At 42.6% G+C, this 15,286-nt stretch overlaps 1 protein-coding gene across 2 annotated transcripts in view; it reads right to left on the bottom strand.

The window, feature by feature from the left end:
- Nucleotides 1-15,286, bottom strand: part of TSGA10 (testis specific 10) — a 180,961-nt gene that overhangs the window by 125,939 nt on the left and 39,736 nt on the right. For both annotated transcript variants that reach the window (XM_077482743.1, XM_077482744.1), the window contains exons 7-9: nucleotides 11,796-11,969; nucleotides 5,596-5,673; nucleotides 1,571-1,722 (exon numbers count right to left, since the gene is read on the bottom strand). In XM_077482743.1, coding sequence (XP_077338869.1) covers nucleotides 1,571-1,722; nucleotides 5,596-5,673; nucleotides 11,796-11,969 — 404 coding nt within the window. The remainder of the gene's footprint in view (nucleotides 1-1,570; nucleotides 1,723-5,595; nucleotides 5,674-11,795; nucleotides 11,970-15,286) is intronic.

Raw genomic sequence — 15,286 nt, 5'->3', positions numbered from 1 at the left:
GTCCATCCATCCATCCATCCCTGTGTGTGTGTGTGTCTCCATCCATCCATCCATCCATCCCTGTGTGTGTGTGTCTCCATCCATCCATCCATCCCTGTGTGTGTGTGTATCCATCCGTGTGTGTGTGTGTGTGTGTGTGTGTGTGTGTGTGTGTGTGTGTGTGTGTGTGTGTCCAGCCTACCTGTGTCCCGAGCCTTTGTCCCGAGCCTCCGTCCCGTGCCTTGCCTCCTTGCCTCCGTGCCTCGCCGCCGTGCCTTGCCTCCGTCCCGTCCCGTCCCGTGCCGTGCCGTGCCTTGCCTCCGTCCCGTGCCCTCTTCGTCGGCGCCTCAGCGGCCATTGTAAAATTCAAAAGCTGCGCCGCCGCCTTCGCCTGTGATAGGCGGAACACTGAATTTCCCAGCAGCCTGTGTTCCGCCTATCACGTACATCGTATCATCCTCGTCCGTAGTACGAGGATGATACGATGTCCGTGATAGGCGGAACACAGGCTGCTGGGAAATTCAGTGTTCCGCCTATCACAGGCGAAGGCGGAGCCGGAGGCGCGGCTTTTGAATGATAGAATGGCCGCTGTCTGTCTGCTCGACACGCTGATCGAGCGGGCAGACAGCGATGACTCGAGTATAAGCCGAGGGGGGCACTTTCAGCCTCAAAAAAGAGGCTGAAAATCTCGGCTTATACTCGAGTATATACGGTAAATAGTTGTTTTCTGTCAACCAATAAATGTAGCTATTTTGTATGATCACTCGTCTCCGTGAATAAGTTTCACATATATAGACTGTGTCATATAGACTGATTCTGTATCTTAAAAATATCTTCGTTAAAAATTACTTAGGAAATATTGTGCGGGAAAATTCCTTAAAAAGCACAACAGATCCAATTTCAGTGCGAGGGAAAAAAATGTCCCTACACCTTTTTTGTGCGAATTCAATGTGAGTTCAGCCATAGAACTGTATGGCTGAACTCGCATTGCACAGGCACCGGTTGCGATCGGCCCCGCAGCACGGGTGCAAATCACATGCGATATCTGTTCCCACAAATGTGAAACTAGGCTTAGGGCCTGTGTTAACCTGCTCTTTAAATTTCACCCAGAGGTTGTCACAGCTCTATATTATTCTCCATGTCCATTTTACACCTCTCAAGTTATCCCATATGGGAACTCTGCAGTCCCCTTCATATGCTAAATGCACCACAGCGCAGGGCGATCTCATACATTTATTATGACTTTACCCTAAGCTTCACCGGTACTCAACTCTGTTTTTGTCCTTTATTACTTGTATCATTGTGTATTTACACTGCTTGATTGATATGGTGAAATGCAGATCGTTGTAATTCCTGTCAGCTGGATCACGTCTGTTTTTGGTGTTATGTTTATTGTGTATTCTTGCTTAATAAACTCTTCTTGATTAAAAATTAAAGAAAAATAGACTGCACATATGTGAGCAACTATTAAGAAAAAAAATGTTACCCTACAATTCTATGATATAGAAATGTACTGCAACAATGTTCTACATTTTTATACATATTTATTTCTATAACATAAAAAGGAAAAAAATAATTAAAATGAATCTACCTTAAAGTATCACACTCAGATTTTTGCTGCCTCAATTCATTTTCCAAATCTGCTGCTCTTCTAGTAATTGTTTTCAATTCATTTTCCACAGTGAATAATGCGTCCTTCATCAAAGCCAGCTTAGACTTCTGCTCCACTCGTTCACTTTCCATCTATATTAAAGGACGTTAAGTAAACCACTATTGCCGTATCAAATTTTATCAAGACCATACACCAAGCAAATATATAGGTTTTACTGGCATACATTCACAGTACAAATGAAATAAAAACCTCCTTTTTATTAGTCTGGAAATTAAGAAAACATAGTACTGTGATAACAGAGTCTAATTTCATCAGCAAAAAGGGTGAACAGGTAAGGTAAGTTAAATAAAGCCCTTTGCCAGATCATTTAATTTAACAACAATCATCCTATACTGGGGCAGGAGAGGCAGAAGAGCTAGGTCAGTACAGACAGTAATTAGACAATTCCAGAGGAAGAGAGAGCTATGACATGCAAGGAAAGAGGAGTTGTGAAAAGTAATTGACACTTTATGGAGTGTCAATGTCCTAGTAAGTTCAGAAGCATGTTGCAAGTCAATAAAAAAATGTTTATGGACAGAGTCCCTTTAAGGGGGCTTAATGGGGAGATTAAGTGATAGATTAGGGTTAATGGGTGCAAATTTCTTTAGGGTTAAAGCCTCGTACACACAATCGGGAATTTCAGCCCAGAATTGTGTGATGACACACTGTTTGCCTAAAATCCAACCGTACGTTCCATCAGACAATTTTTGTCCAACTTTCAGCCAACAAATGTTGGACAGCAGGCTAGTAAATTTTCGGCGGATAACGGTCGGTTGTCAGGTTTTCGTATTATATGTACACAAGTCCGTCATACAAAAGTCCAATATATGAACATGCATACTCGGAAGCAAGGACGAGATGGAAGCGGTCGGTCTTGTAAACTAGCGTTCGTAATGGAGAATTAACATTCGTGACATGGCAAATTATGAATTGGCGAAATGCAGCGCACAATTCTCTTCTTCTTTAATGGGATAATAATGAAGCTGCTTTTCTGGTGATACTGATGGAGTTATGGCAAACGTATATGAAAATTCCTTTGTTTTCTAGTGATATCAAGAATAATAGTATTATGCCAAATTGCCACAACACTATTATCCTGTAGTTTTTAATCTCAAAGATACAACTATGTTAGTGTCCCTTGTTAATTTTACATTGTATTTTTGAAAATGTACTGGCCTACTCCCAAACTGTCATTTGAAGTAAAACACATAGCCAAGTATTATTCAACACAATTTTCTTATTGTGTATTAAAAAAAAAAAAAAATAGACACGCTATCTGCCAATAGAACTTAACCAAAAAGTGCATTCTATGCATCCAAAAAAATAGAAAATATGACACATGCATGTGTTCTGCTTCTTAATATAGGCGGTCAACAATGCCAAGAGTTAGTGAAAGCAGGGGTCCGTCATCCAAAGATAATTCCGAAAAATCATCGGGATTATTCTCCTGGAGCTCCCACAGCAAAGGCATATGACATAATTGGTCACGATTAAGAAACCAATTTTTGGTCCAAGAAATCTTCCTCCTCCTGTTCCTGGACTGGACTTGGGTCAAAGCAATAACTCCAAGGCCAATAATAGTATGTTCTCTCTTCCGATTCCACAACATGGCTGGTTGACGAACGGCCGCTCATAAACAAACTGAAAAGCCCGAAATGGAAATCGCGAATCAACACTCATCAAACTTCTACTAACACAAAATTAGCAGAAGGAGCCCAAAGGGTGGTGCCTAACAATTGAACTTCCTCTTTATCAGCTTGTTTGTTGGCCGACAATTGTGTACCATTTGTATGCAAGACAAGTTCCTGGCACACGCCCTTTGGACAAAAGTCTGACGCTCTGTTGGCCAACAATTGGATCGTGTGTACGAGGCTTTAGTGTTCAAGTAGCTGAAGGGTAAATGTTAAGTGGTGCTTAATATAGTGGATAATTAGTGAGATATTAGGAGATACGACATTGTCAAATACATTTATAGCAACCTAACAGAGCTCATTCCTTTACCTGTGGAATTTGAAGTCATTAAGACTTTGTAGTGGCTCACATAACTGATAATACTAAGACCAGTATGGGTTATACAATGTGAGGTACACTGTACACTGTGGAGTGATATGGAATATATAAAATAAAGCATAACACAAAAAGTTAACTGTTTCCCGACCGGCGCACGACGATGTACATCGGCAGAATGGCATGGGTAGGCAAATTGGCATACAGGTACGTCCATATAAAATTGCCCCCGTGCCATCGCATGCCGGTCGGGAGTCCCATTAGTCCGACCACCGGTCCCGCGCACTCGATCGCCATTGAGATACCCGCGATCGTCTCACGGGGAGGGAGAACGGGAAGATGCCGATGTAAACAGCATCTCCCCGTTCTGCCTAGCAACAAGTGACACTGATCTCTGCTCCCTGTGATTGGAGCAGAGATCAGTGTTCTGTAAATCACAGTCATGCCCCCCACAGTTATAAACACGCCTCTAGGACACACTTAACCCCTACACTGCCACCGTCTGGTTAACCCCTTCACTGCCAGTGTCATTTACACAGGAATCAGTGCATTTGTATAGCACTGATTGCTGTATAAATGACAATGGTCCCAAAAATGTGTTAAAAATGTCCGATGTGTCCGCCATAATGTCGCAGTCACAATAAAAATCGCTGATCGCCGCCATTACCAGTAAAAAAAAAAAATATTAATAAAAATGCCATAAAACTATCCCCTATTTTGTAAACGCTATAACTTTTGCGCCAACCAATCAATAATCGCTTATTGCGATTTTTTTTACCAAACATATGTAGAAGAATACGTATCGGCCTAAACTGAGGAAAAAAACGTTTTTTTATATATATTTTTGGGGATATTTATTATAGCAAAAAGTAAAAAATAATAATTTTCAAATTGTTGCTTTTTTTTGTTCATAGCGCAAAAAATAAAAACTGCAGAGGTGATCAAATACCACCAAAAGAAAGCTCTATTTGTGGGAAAAAAAGGACGTCAATTTTGTTTGGGAGCCACGTCGCACGACCACGCAATTGTCAGTTAAAGCGTCGCAGTGCCGAACCGCAAAAAGTCCTCTGGTCTTAAGCCTTAACCCTGGTCTTAAGGCTTTGTACATGTTATACAAAATTCAGCAGAGCATACAGACTACAGCAGTCCAAATTATCCCCCTCCCTCCTCCCCCTGAATGTGTTATGTATTAGTGTTGTAATGTTTAGAAGGGTTGTATATAATCACCTTGTTTCTCTTTAGTTGAATAGTATTGGCAGGTTGCTGTACTTACCACTTTGTGGCAGTGTCTGATCATCTCAGGGGTGGGGTTCATTGGGATAGTTAAGAATGTAATGCCCTATACACACAATTGGACATTCCGACAACAAAATCCATCAGATTTTTTCCAACGGATTTTGGCCCAAACTTGCAATCTTGCATACACACGGTCGCACAAAGCTGTCGGAAAATCCAATCTTTCAGAACGAGGTGACATAGACCACGTACAACGGGACTATAAAGAGGGCAGTAGCCAATAGCTTTCATCTCATAATTTATTCTGAAGATGCGTGGCACTTTTTCCGTTGGAATTGTCTGCACACGATCGGAATTTAAACGATCGGATTTTGTTGTCGGAAAATTTTAGATCCAGCTCTCAAACTTTGTGTCGGAAATTCCGATGGAAAAAGTCAGATGGAGCCCACACGCGATCGGATTTTCCGACAACACGATCCGATCGCTCATTTTCCATCCGAGAGTCCGACCGGGTGTACAGGGCATAAGAGTGTACTCCCCCAAACTCAGTGTGCAAAACATCACATAGAATTCAGTTGAGTAGGTATGGATACAGCACAATTCTTAGATTTCTCGTTTATCAAGAATCTAAAGTAAATCAATTATAAAAAAAAAAAAAAAAGAGTAAAATCAGGGAGTTAAATTGAAAGAGTGATGAACCACAGGAAACATTTTTCACTTACCACTTGAAATGTTGATTCCAATTCCTCTGTTCTTTGTTCTAAGTGGGCTCTTTCATTGATAGCAGTCTCTTGAGAAATCTATAAAAAAAAAAAAGTCACCTGCTGCTGGAGTTCTATCAAAGTTGGTCATTTTTTTTTTTTATCATATTGTTTTTAGTGAACCTGATTTAAACAGGTGACAGTTCTGTGGAAGATCAGGGACTTTGTAATGCCTGCAAGTATGTTCTATAAATGAATCCTTTTTCCCTTTGAGGCCCCTAAAGTAATTGTAAAGGGTTACATTTTTTCCTTAAAATAAAAAAGGAGTTTATACTTACCTGCTCTGTGCAAGGATATTGCACAGTGCTACCTTCACCTCCACTTCTGGGACTCTCCACTTGCGCCCTACACTCTATGTCTCCTTTGCGTTCGAGTGTACTTGAGCCAGGCTGTTTGCATCCATAAACACACACAGTGCAGCTCGATCCCACCTCCTCACTGAACTTGATTGACAGCAGCAGGAGCCAATGTTTCCCACTGCTCTCAATCTGTCCTATGAGGCCAAGAAGAGAAAACACTGCTGCTGCAGACGTACACAGCACTGGATCGAGAAAGGGCTCAGGTAAGTATTTACCCTGTTTCCCTGAAAATAAGACCTAGTGTGATTGTCTGTGATGACTGCAAAAAAAAGCCCTACCCTCCAAATAAGCCCTACCCTGTTTCCCCAAAAATAAGCCCTAACCTGAAAATAAGACCTATAAGGACTTTAACTAGGGCTTATTTGGGGGGTAGGGCTTATATTGCAACCATCATCGACAATCACGCTAGGTCTTATTTTCGGGGGAAACAGGGTAGGGAGGTGGGTGGGGAGAACAGCTAGTGGAAATTTTTTTCTTAACTACTTATAATGTATATGTACATTGGCCGGGTGGGAGCTCTCTACTTCTGAGTGGACGTTCCTGAACATCCATCAGAAATAGGGGGATCGCGCGCGAGCGTGCCCGCGCAGCGGCGCAATCCCGATGCGCCCGTGTCACCCGGACACCACGCATCTCGGATCGGCAGGAGGGCTCTGTGATTGGCCCTCCTGATCACATGACAGCCGTGTCCAATCACGGCCGTCATGTGATGTAAACAAACAGCCGGTTGCTAGGCAATCGGCTCCTCCTCTCCTCACACGGAAGTCATCGCTGAGGAGAGGAGAGCAGATTGCTACAGCCGGCTGATGATCAGTGAGTATGACCTGTTTTTTACAGCTTTTTACTCACTGATCACCAGTCTAGTGTAAAACACACAACACACCACACAGTATAAACACAATGTCCCTCAAAACACACATGTCCCCAAAACATACATGTCCCCAAATAATAAAAACACATGTCCCTAATAATAAAAACATGACCCCCACATATGTCCCACTAAAATCACATGTCCCAATGATTATCTGTACACATATGTTTGTGATCATCTGCACACATATGTACATGATCATTTGCGTACATATGTCCGTGATCACACAAACCAATTATTATACACTTAACCAAAAAAAATTTTTTTTACCAAAGACATGTAGCAGAATACATTTTGGCTTAAATTTATGACAAAATTCGATTTTATTGGATTTCTTTTAAAATAGAAAGAAGAAAATATTGTTTTTTTCCAAATTTCCGCTTTTTTTTCGCTTATATCACAAAAAATAAAAAACGGAGTCGTTAATAAATAACACCAAAATAAAGCTCTATTTTTGCAAACAAAATGATAACAATTTAATCTGGGTACAGCGTAGCATGACCGCGCAATTGTCATTGAAATTGCGAGAACGCTGAAATATGAAAATTGGGCTGAGAAGGAAGGGGGCGAAAATGCCCTCTATTGTAGTGGTTAAAGAGGTAGTAAACCCGCAGCTGCTAGAAACAAAAATATTCCCTGCAAGGCAATGGCATAATGTGGTAGTATGCATCGCACAGTACATTATAAGACTTACCTTAGAACGAAGCTCTCCAGCGCTGTAATGTCACTGCTGAGAGGGATGATATCTCCTCCATCTTCCTTCCGGGTTCACGGCCTCCGGCTATATGAGTGGCTGTGGGCCCGATATTGTCACCCCCGCTCATGCGGCGGGAGCTTCCATTTCTAGTACATGCTCTGAGGGTCCTTCACAGTGAATGCAGCGGTGATGTCACTGGCTGCATGCACTCTGAATATCTCCTAAACTGTGTACGTTTTGGAGATATTCACCGTACCTACAGATAAGCCTTATTATAGGCTTTCCTGTAGGTACAAGTGGTGTAACAGAGGTTACTACCACTTTAATGCAGGCAATGCATTAAGGTAAAAAAAAAAAAACACTTTCACACTGCCAGCGCCGCTATTTTTGGTGGCGCCTTACCGTTGTTTTTGTGGTGCTTTTTGGCCGCTAGCAGGTCGCTTTTAACACCCGCTAGCGGCTGAAAAAGGGTTAAAACCGCCCACAAAGCACCGCTACAGCGGCACATTGCCGGTGGTTCGGCAGCGCTGCCCATTGATTTCAATGGGAAGGGGCGTTTTAGGAGCGAGGAGTGGTGTATTCACCGCTTCTACAGCGCTGCAAAGAAGCTGCTTGCAGGGATTTTTTTTTACATCCTGCCAGCGCAGCTCCCCAGCGTGAAAGCACTCGGGCTTTCACACTGGGATTGCAGCTGAGGCTTTTTTCAGGTGCATTACAGGCGCTATTTTTAAGCGCTAAAGCGCCGGAAAAACGCCTCCAGTGTGAAAGGGGTCTAAAGTGGCTGAAAACCCTTACATACAGTATCTCACAAAAGTGAGTACACCCTCACATTTTTGAAAATATTTTATTATATCTTTTCATGTAACACTGAAGAAATTACACTTTGCTACAATGTAAAGTGGTGAGTGTACAGCTTGTATAACAGTGTAAATTTGCTGTCCCCTCAAAATAACTCACACAGCCATTAATGTCTAAACCGCTGGCAACAAAAGTGAGTACACCCCTACATGAAAATGTCTAAATTGGGCCCAAAATGTTAATATTCTGTGTGGCCACCATTATTTTCCAGCACTGCCTTAACCTCCCTAGCGGTAATCCCGAGTGTGACTCCGGCTGAAAAGCGTTAACCCCGAGCCACACTCGAGATTGCATCGCAGGATCCAGGCAAAGTTACTTACGTTGTCCCCAGGATCCTGTGATGTCTGCCTGCTGTGTGCGCAGGCTGTGTACTCTGCTCGATCTATCACAGTGCCGGACTCCATTCCCTGCTAGCGTTGCAACGCACAGAGACAGAGCGTGTGAAAAACACAGAACACATACAGTACACTGTAATCTTAAAGATTTCATTACGGTATCAAATCATTTCACCTTCCTTTTGTCCCTAGTGCTTTGTCCAGTGCCCTGCATGTACGGTGGTACACAGGCATAATACCACTAGAAAAGTGCCCAATCGAGAATAGGATAGTGCCTCCACCTTTGTACACATTGCTGCTTACCAGAAGTAGATGATCTCCTATTACGGGAGATCAAATGTGCTTATGGCTTTTTCCCCCACCTCGGGTCTTTATACAGTGCGCTACTACTCCCATTGTTATCACCATACAAACAGACTCAAGTGCAGATGTATTCCATAGGTCCTCATAAAAATACAATAAAAGCTAACATAGTGTAAACCCTTGTGTCTGGGCTGAACTAGTCTTACAGCTTCACATCATGGTAATGAACATCATGGTAATGAACGGAGGAATAAGCCATAAGCGCGTTTGATCTCCCGTAATAGGAGATCATCTACTTCTGGTAAGTGGCTGTGTGTAGAAAGATGGAGGCAATATCCTATTCTCTATTGGGCACTTTTCTAGTGGGGTTATGCCTGTATACCACCGTCGATGAATATATTGAAACATCAGTTCCAGTATATGAACTTTCTTGGCTTTTTTTTTTCCATCAAGGACTTCATAGTGTTCTTTTGAACAAATGCACCATTTTGTATTACCTTTTGTTCACAGGATTGTCATTCTTTTGTTGTGTTTGATTTATATGTTATTTTCATTTTGATTATTTCCAACCAGCGCAAATTATTTTTGGAATTGTATGTTGTTGTGTGTGTCTCACAAGAGGTTGCAGAAGTAAGTAAGTTTTAGATTTCATAGGAACTTATCTCATTTATTGTTATACAGCGCAGTAATTTAAATTTTGGGTTAGAAAAATACAATGTAAAATTGACAAGGGACACCAACATAGTTGTATCTTTGATCTTAAAAACTCCAGGATAATGGTGTTGTGGTAACTTGCACCATAAAAACAATAACAAGCATAATAATATTATTCTTGATATCACTAGAAAAAAAAATCCTTTGAAAATTTTTTGCAATTACTCCATCAGTATCACCAGCAAAGCAGCTTCATTAAAGAAGAACAGAATGTGCGCTGCATTTCAAGATTTCATAATTTGCTGCGTCACGAATGTTAATTCTTCATTACCAAGGCTAGTTTACAAGACCGACCTCTTCTGGCTCGTCCTGGCTTGCGAGCATGCGTGCTTGTACTTTGGACTTTTGTCTAATGGACTTGTGTACACAAGCTCAGAAAAACTGACAACAGATGCTTGTCCGTGTAATTTTAAAGCCTGCCATCCAACATTTGTCCGTGGAAACTCCAAAAAAAATTGTCCGATGGAGCATACAAACAGTTGGATTTTCCACCAACAGCCTGTCATCACACAATTTAGGCCTGGTTCACACCTATGCATTTTTTAGTGCGTTTTCAGTTTTGCAGAAACACACAGTCCATTTAACAAGGTTTCCTTTGTATGCAGTTCACATCTGTACATTTTATGGAAAGGGCCAGGGATTTTTTCTGGTTTTTGGATCCATAGACGTTAATGGATCAAAAATGTGTATTGAAAAATGCAAAATGCACCTGGAATATGCAAACTGCAACCTGCGTAGGTGTGAATCAGGTTTTAGTGAATACACTATAGAGGGATATGCTTAATTCATATTTCATGTCTGAGGTTTACAACCACTTTAAATTCTTGTCCCAGGTAGTATGTTATTGCTCACCTTTTATAGAGTGCTATTGTGCCAGCGTTCAAAGATATTGGGGGTTATTTACGAAAGGCAAATCCGGTTTGCACTGCAAGTGCACTGAAATTGCACTTGGAAGTGCAGTCGCTCTAAATCTGAGGGGTAGATCTGAAATGAGGGGAAGCTCTGCTCATGTGCAAGCTAAAATGCTGTTTTTTATTTTCCTTGCATGTCCCCCTCGGATCTACAGCAACTTTACTTCCAAGTGCACTTGCAGTGCAAAGTGGATTTTCCTTTAGTAAATAACCCCCATTGCATTCTATGGGGTTAAAGCGTTTATTGACAGTATTCAGTATATTACTCTTGTTATGTCACATGCATTTTTTTTTTAAAAATCCCACATTTAGGCCTCACAGGGGCGAATACTTTCATGTCCTGTGCAGAACTGTGTTTTGCCAGCACAAGGATGCACAGGTGTTGCGTGCATTCCCATGATGGAAGTCCCACAGATGTCTTTTGGGACATGTGGCTGCACAGACACAGCCACTGTGTACCAATATGACATCCGTGTGGGTGCGGGAGAATGTCACTGAACTCACCCTGGGTGCATTTGGGGCTGTGCACCCACACTTGTATGGATGTCACATTGGGACACAGTGGCTGTGTCCATGGAGTTTGTACCAAGAGACATCTATAGGACCTCTGCCACAGGAATTCATGCAACACCTATGCACCCCCTTGCAGCAAGTATTCCCCCATATAAGCACACCAAGCTGTCCAACAAAAGTTGCAGGGTTTGTAACAAACTATGAAATTATCAGGGGTGTTTGTGCAGCTGTAAAACCAATGGTTTTTTAGGCTTCATTTAGACTTGCGGTTGGGAGGCACCAAAAATGCTTGGTTGAGCCACGTTTTTGATGCCCACCAACCACCCCTCTTAAGCTGCAATAGGCAGCGGACGGGGATGTTTACATGTCATTGGCACAATGCTTCGCACCTGCAGCAAAGTTCATTCGACATGAAGCCATCGGAGGTTGGCAAATTTTTCTAAATCCTGTGATTGTTACTTCCTGAATTTATATGCAGAGGAAATAAAAATATATAAATACAAAATGCATATGCTCAATACTATTGTATTGATTTTTTTTCTGGCATATATATGTAAAGCCAATATAGTGAATAGTCTATATACACATTCCACTGCTTACCTTCAGCCTCTCTCTTAGGCTATCTCGCTCTGTAGTCATTCGGCGCAAATCGGAAATGGCGCTGTCACGTTCAGCCTCCACACGTCGCAGAATAGTTTGAGCAGTTAAGCTGGCTTTGGGTGTCTTTGGAGACCTCATGAGCTCTCTTCGAAGCTGAGTAATTTCTTGTTGAGCCTAACAAATGAAAAGCATATATTATATAATTAAGTACTGATACAGACCCTTGGAAAGTTACCAGCCTTACTATACAAAACTAAACACTAATCCTAGTTACCTCGTTGCCATGGTTTACAATTGTTGTACTTTATACTTTCTTAATAAACAAAAAATATTTGCTCTGCATCTGTTGCTTTTTTCTCTGTATACTTTATTTGTGTATTGGCTTTCATTAGTAAACACAGATGAAATGAACAGGGAGTCACTGGTTTCTCTTAGGACTGGTTCACACCATGAATCACATTGAAACGTGCTGTGCATTCCTGTGTGATTCTCATGCGATCCAGATGCAGTGCAATTTCAGGCCATTTATTTGAATGGGCTAAAATTGTGCCAGACTGCACCAAAAGTAGTGCATGTACTACTTTATAAAATGCACAGGAACTGGATCACATGGTTCTACTGTACCATGCGATCCGGTGAAGGCAAATGCACTGCATTTGCGACCTGCATTTGGGGTGTCAATAAATTAACATCAACACCCACTGCAAATTGAAACCTCAGGGAGTTTTGAATGTGGTGTGAGAAACATGTACGGAACAAGGGCTTCTTGGTCCGTGTTCTGGTGTGAACTGCTTAAGGAGCAAATAGAACTAACTAACAGCCCCAGCACACTCTTTGGAGTAATGAATATTATTGGGGTCTTTCAGCAAGTTCCACTCATTAGCAGTTCACTGGTCTAGTTATGATCATCTTGCATTTATTTTTCTGTAAGGTAATGATGTTTAAAATGTGTAAAGCACCGACTTTATTACCCAGTCTGTACAATTTACAGGATATATAACTTTAAATAATACAAATGCAAGTTAATTATTTTCCAGAGCAGCACCCCTTAACATTTAACTGTTGCCCACATAGTCTAGGGAGCTCTTTACGGGGCAAACTAAAATATTGCAGACTATAATTTTTCATGTTACATAACAGAAGAATGAGAAAGTACATGCTGGTAAAATGACAAGAGCAGGGCCGTCTTTAACGCGGGGCAAAAGGGACAGCTGCCCTGGGCCCTGTCATTGTTGTGGGGCCCAAAGCAGCTGCCCCTTGAGCCTCATGCTGCTCGAAGTTTTCCTGGAGCAGCAGGTACACCTGACCCCCCCCCCTCCCAAGCGGCCACATTATGACAGGAAAGTGGCACAGCTGCTCATCCCACTTCTCCATCTGTCAAAAGCTGCAGGACTGGAGTACAGGGAATGACAGGGAAGGATGCAGAATGGCGCTCCATGTTCCTCTTGACCCCACCCTACCAGCCTGACAGACCTGTGTAGCACACAGCCAAGTGAAGTGTTCTGGTTGTGTGCTACAGGTCAGATAGGCGGAGACTGCATGGTGTTGCACCGCCGTGAAGCTTATGCAAACACGTGAGAAAGAACAGTGGAGAGTGGGGGGGGGGGGTATGGATGGAGAGGGGAATTTGCATGTGCAGAAAATAAGCTGTAATGAAGTTGGAGGTGGTAGGGAAGAGGTTAACTTGTGAAACGAGGCCAGAGTTGTGTAAGGGGCACGTTGTGTAAGCTGGTACAGAGGTTAGTGATGGATGGGGGGTACAGAGGTGAGCTGTGGATGGGGGGATACAGAGGTGGATGGGGGAGTACTGAGGTGAGCTGTGGATGTAGGAGGTACAGAGGTGAGGTGTGCATGGGGGCTACAGGAGTGAGCTGTGGATGGGTGGTACAGAGGTGAGCTATGGATAGGGGGTGCAGAGGTGAATGGGGGGTACTGAGGTGAGCAGTGGATGGGGTATACAGAGGTGAGTGGTGGATGGGAGGGGGTGGTGCAGAGGTGGACGGGGGATACAGAGGTGAACTGTGGATTGGGGGTGCAGAGGTAAGCAAAGATTTGTGCAGAGGTAACCATTAAATGGTTACTTCAGGTGAGGGGGGAGTGAGCGATATGCAAGTACTGCCCCTTGTGCTGATCTTTTCTGTGCCCTGTATGATACAAACACCTCAGTACTGTATACACTCCCAAGCCCTGTGTGTCATCCTGGATCTCCCCCCACCCCCCCCCCCCCCATCATCCCAGACTCATATATATCCCCCTCCCACCATCATCCTGAACTTCTCTTTCTCCCCCATCCTTCTGGACTCCTCTAACCCCCCCTCCCCCATCATCCTGGACTCGCCTATCTCCCCCCACCCAATCATCCTGGACTCCCCTACCCCCCCCCCCATCCCCTCCAATCATCCTGGACTCCCCTATCCCTCCCCTCACCCAATCATCCTGAACTCCCCAATCCCCCCCAATCATCCTGGACTCCTCTATCCCCCCCCCCCCCAATCATCCTGGACTCTCCTATCGCTCTCCTCCCCATCATCCTGGACTCACCTATCTCTTCCCCCAATCATCCTGGACTCCTCTACCTCAACCCCCTCATCATCCTGGACTCCTCTGGATTTATATAGCACCAACAGTTTGTGCAGCCATTAGTATAATAAACAACTGGTATTTCAGGTGCATCCTAAAAACATGTGCACTAACTACCATCATGCTGTAATTTAATTGCATTTTAAATTTCAAGTTAGTTAGGGAAATATATTTCAGCATCATACTTTCAAAGAACCAACCACAACTGTATCATACGTTGAAGAATATTTAAAGCACCTACATCAGGGTGTGGGTGCAATTCTAATTTAACAATTTATTTTGCACTTGAGGGAGTTTGCTCTGAATATAACTGTGTCATAAATGACATTAACAATATCATTAAACCCAGCCTTTCGCTCACAGTTTCAGTTCTGTCACACACTTTTCATCCAGTTACACTTTGCATTGTACTGACAACCTATTATGGAAAAAAGTGGTGGCTGGCAACTATGCTGCTATATAAAGTACTGTGGGTGCATTTATTAATTCTGTTGCTAAGCAGGAGCAGCCAGACAGATTCATTAATATTAAGCAGCTCCATTCATAAATTCTTCCTTCTGCTGCTCTAAAGTGGTATGGCCAAAGAATAAAGCTTGCCCTGACCACTTTTTAATTGTATGTTTTAATTATTGAGTGAAAACATGTCTTATCGCCAGTGCAAATCTGTCTCATTTGTCTGCTAGGATTACAGGCACAGTGTCACAAATACAAATAAGAAATGTCAAAAGACTTTGCTAGACAACCTGATTTGCATCTAAACTTGTTGCTAATTTACGTGATAAATGTTCCTTTGTGTGTCCTACTGGCTAATTATTGCTGCTTGCTGTAATACAAATGTCTGAGGGAATACATAAAGGGTTTCCTAAACACCTTAGAATTCAGCCTGCTGCACCAAAATTTATAGTTTATGT

Source organism: Lithobates pipiens, unplaced genomic scaffold, assembly GCF_037356315.1.
Source record: "Lithobates pipiens isolate NorthernLeopardFrog02 unplaced genomic scaffold, aLitPip1_a1.2 Scaffold_16, whole genome shotgun sequence".
Classification (NCBI taxonomy): Eukaryota; Metazoa; Chordata; class Amphibia; order Anura; family Ranidae; genus Lithobates; species Lithobates pipiens.
The sequence above is the reverse complement of the archived record's forward strand: the minus strand, read 5'-3'. Positions and strand labels throughout refer to the sequence as shown.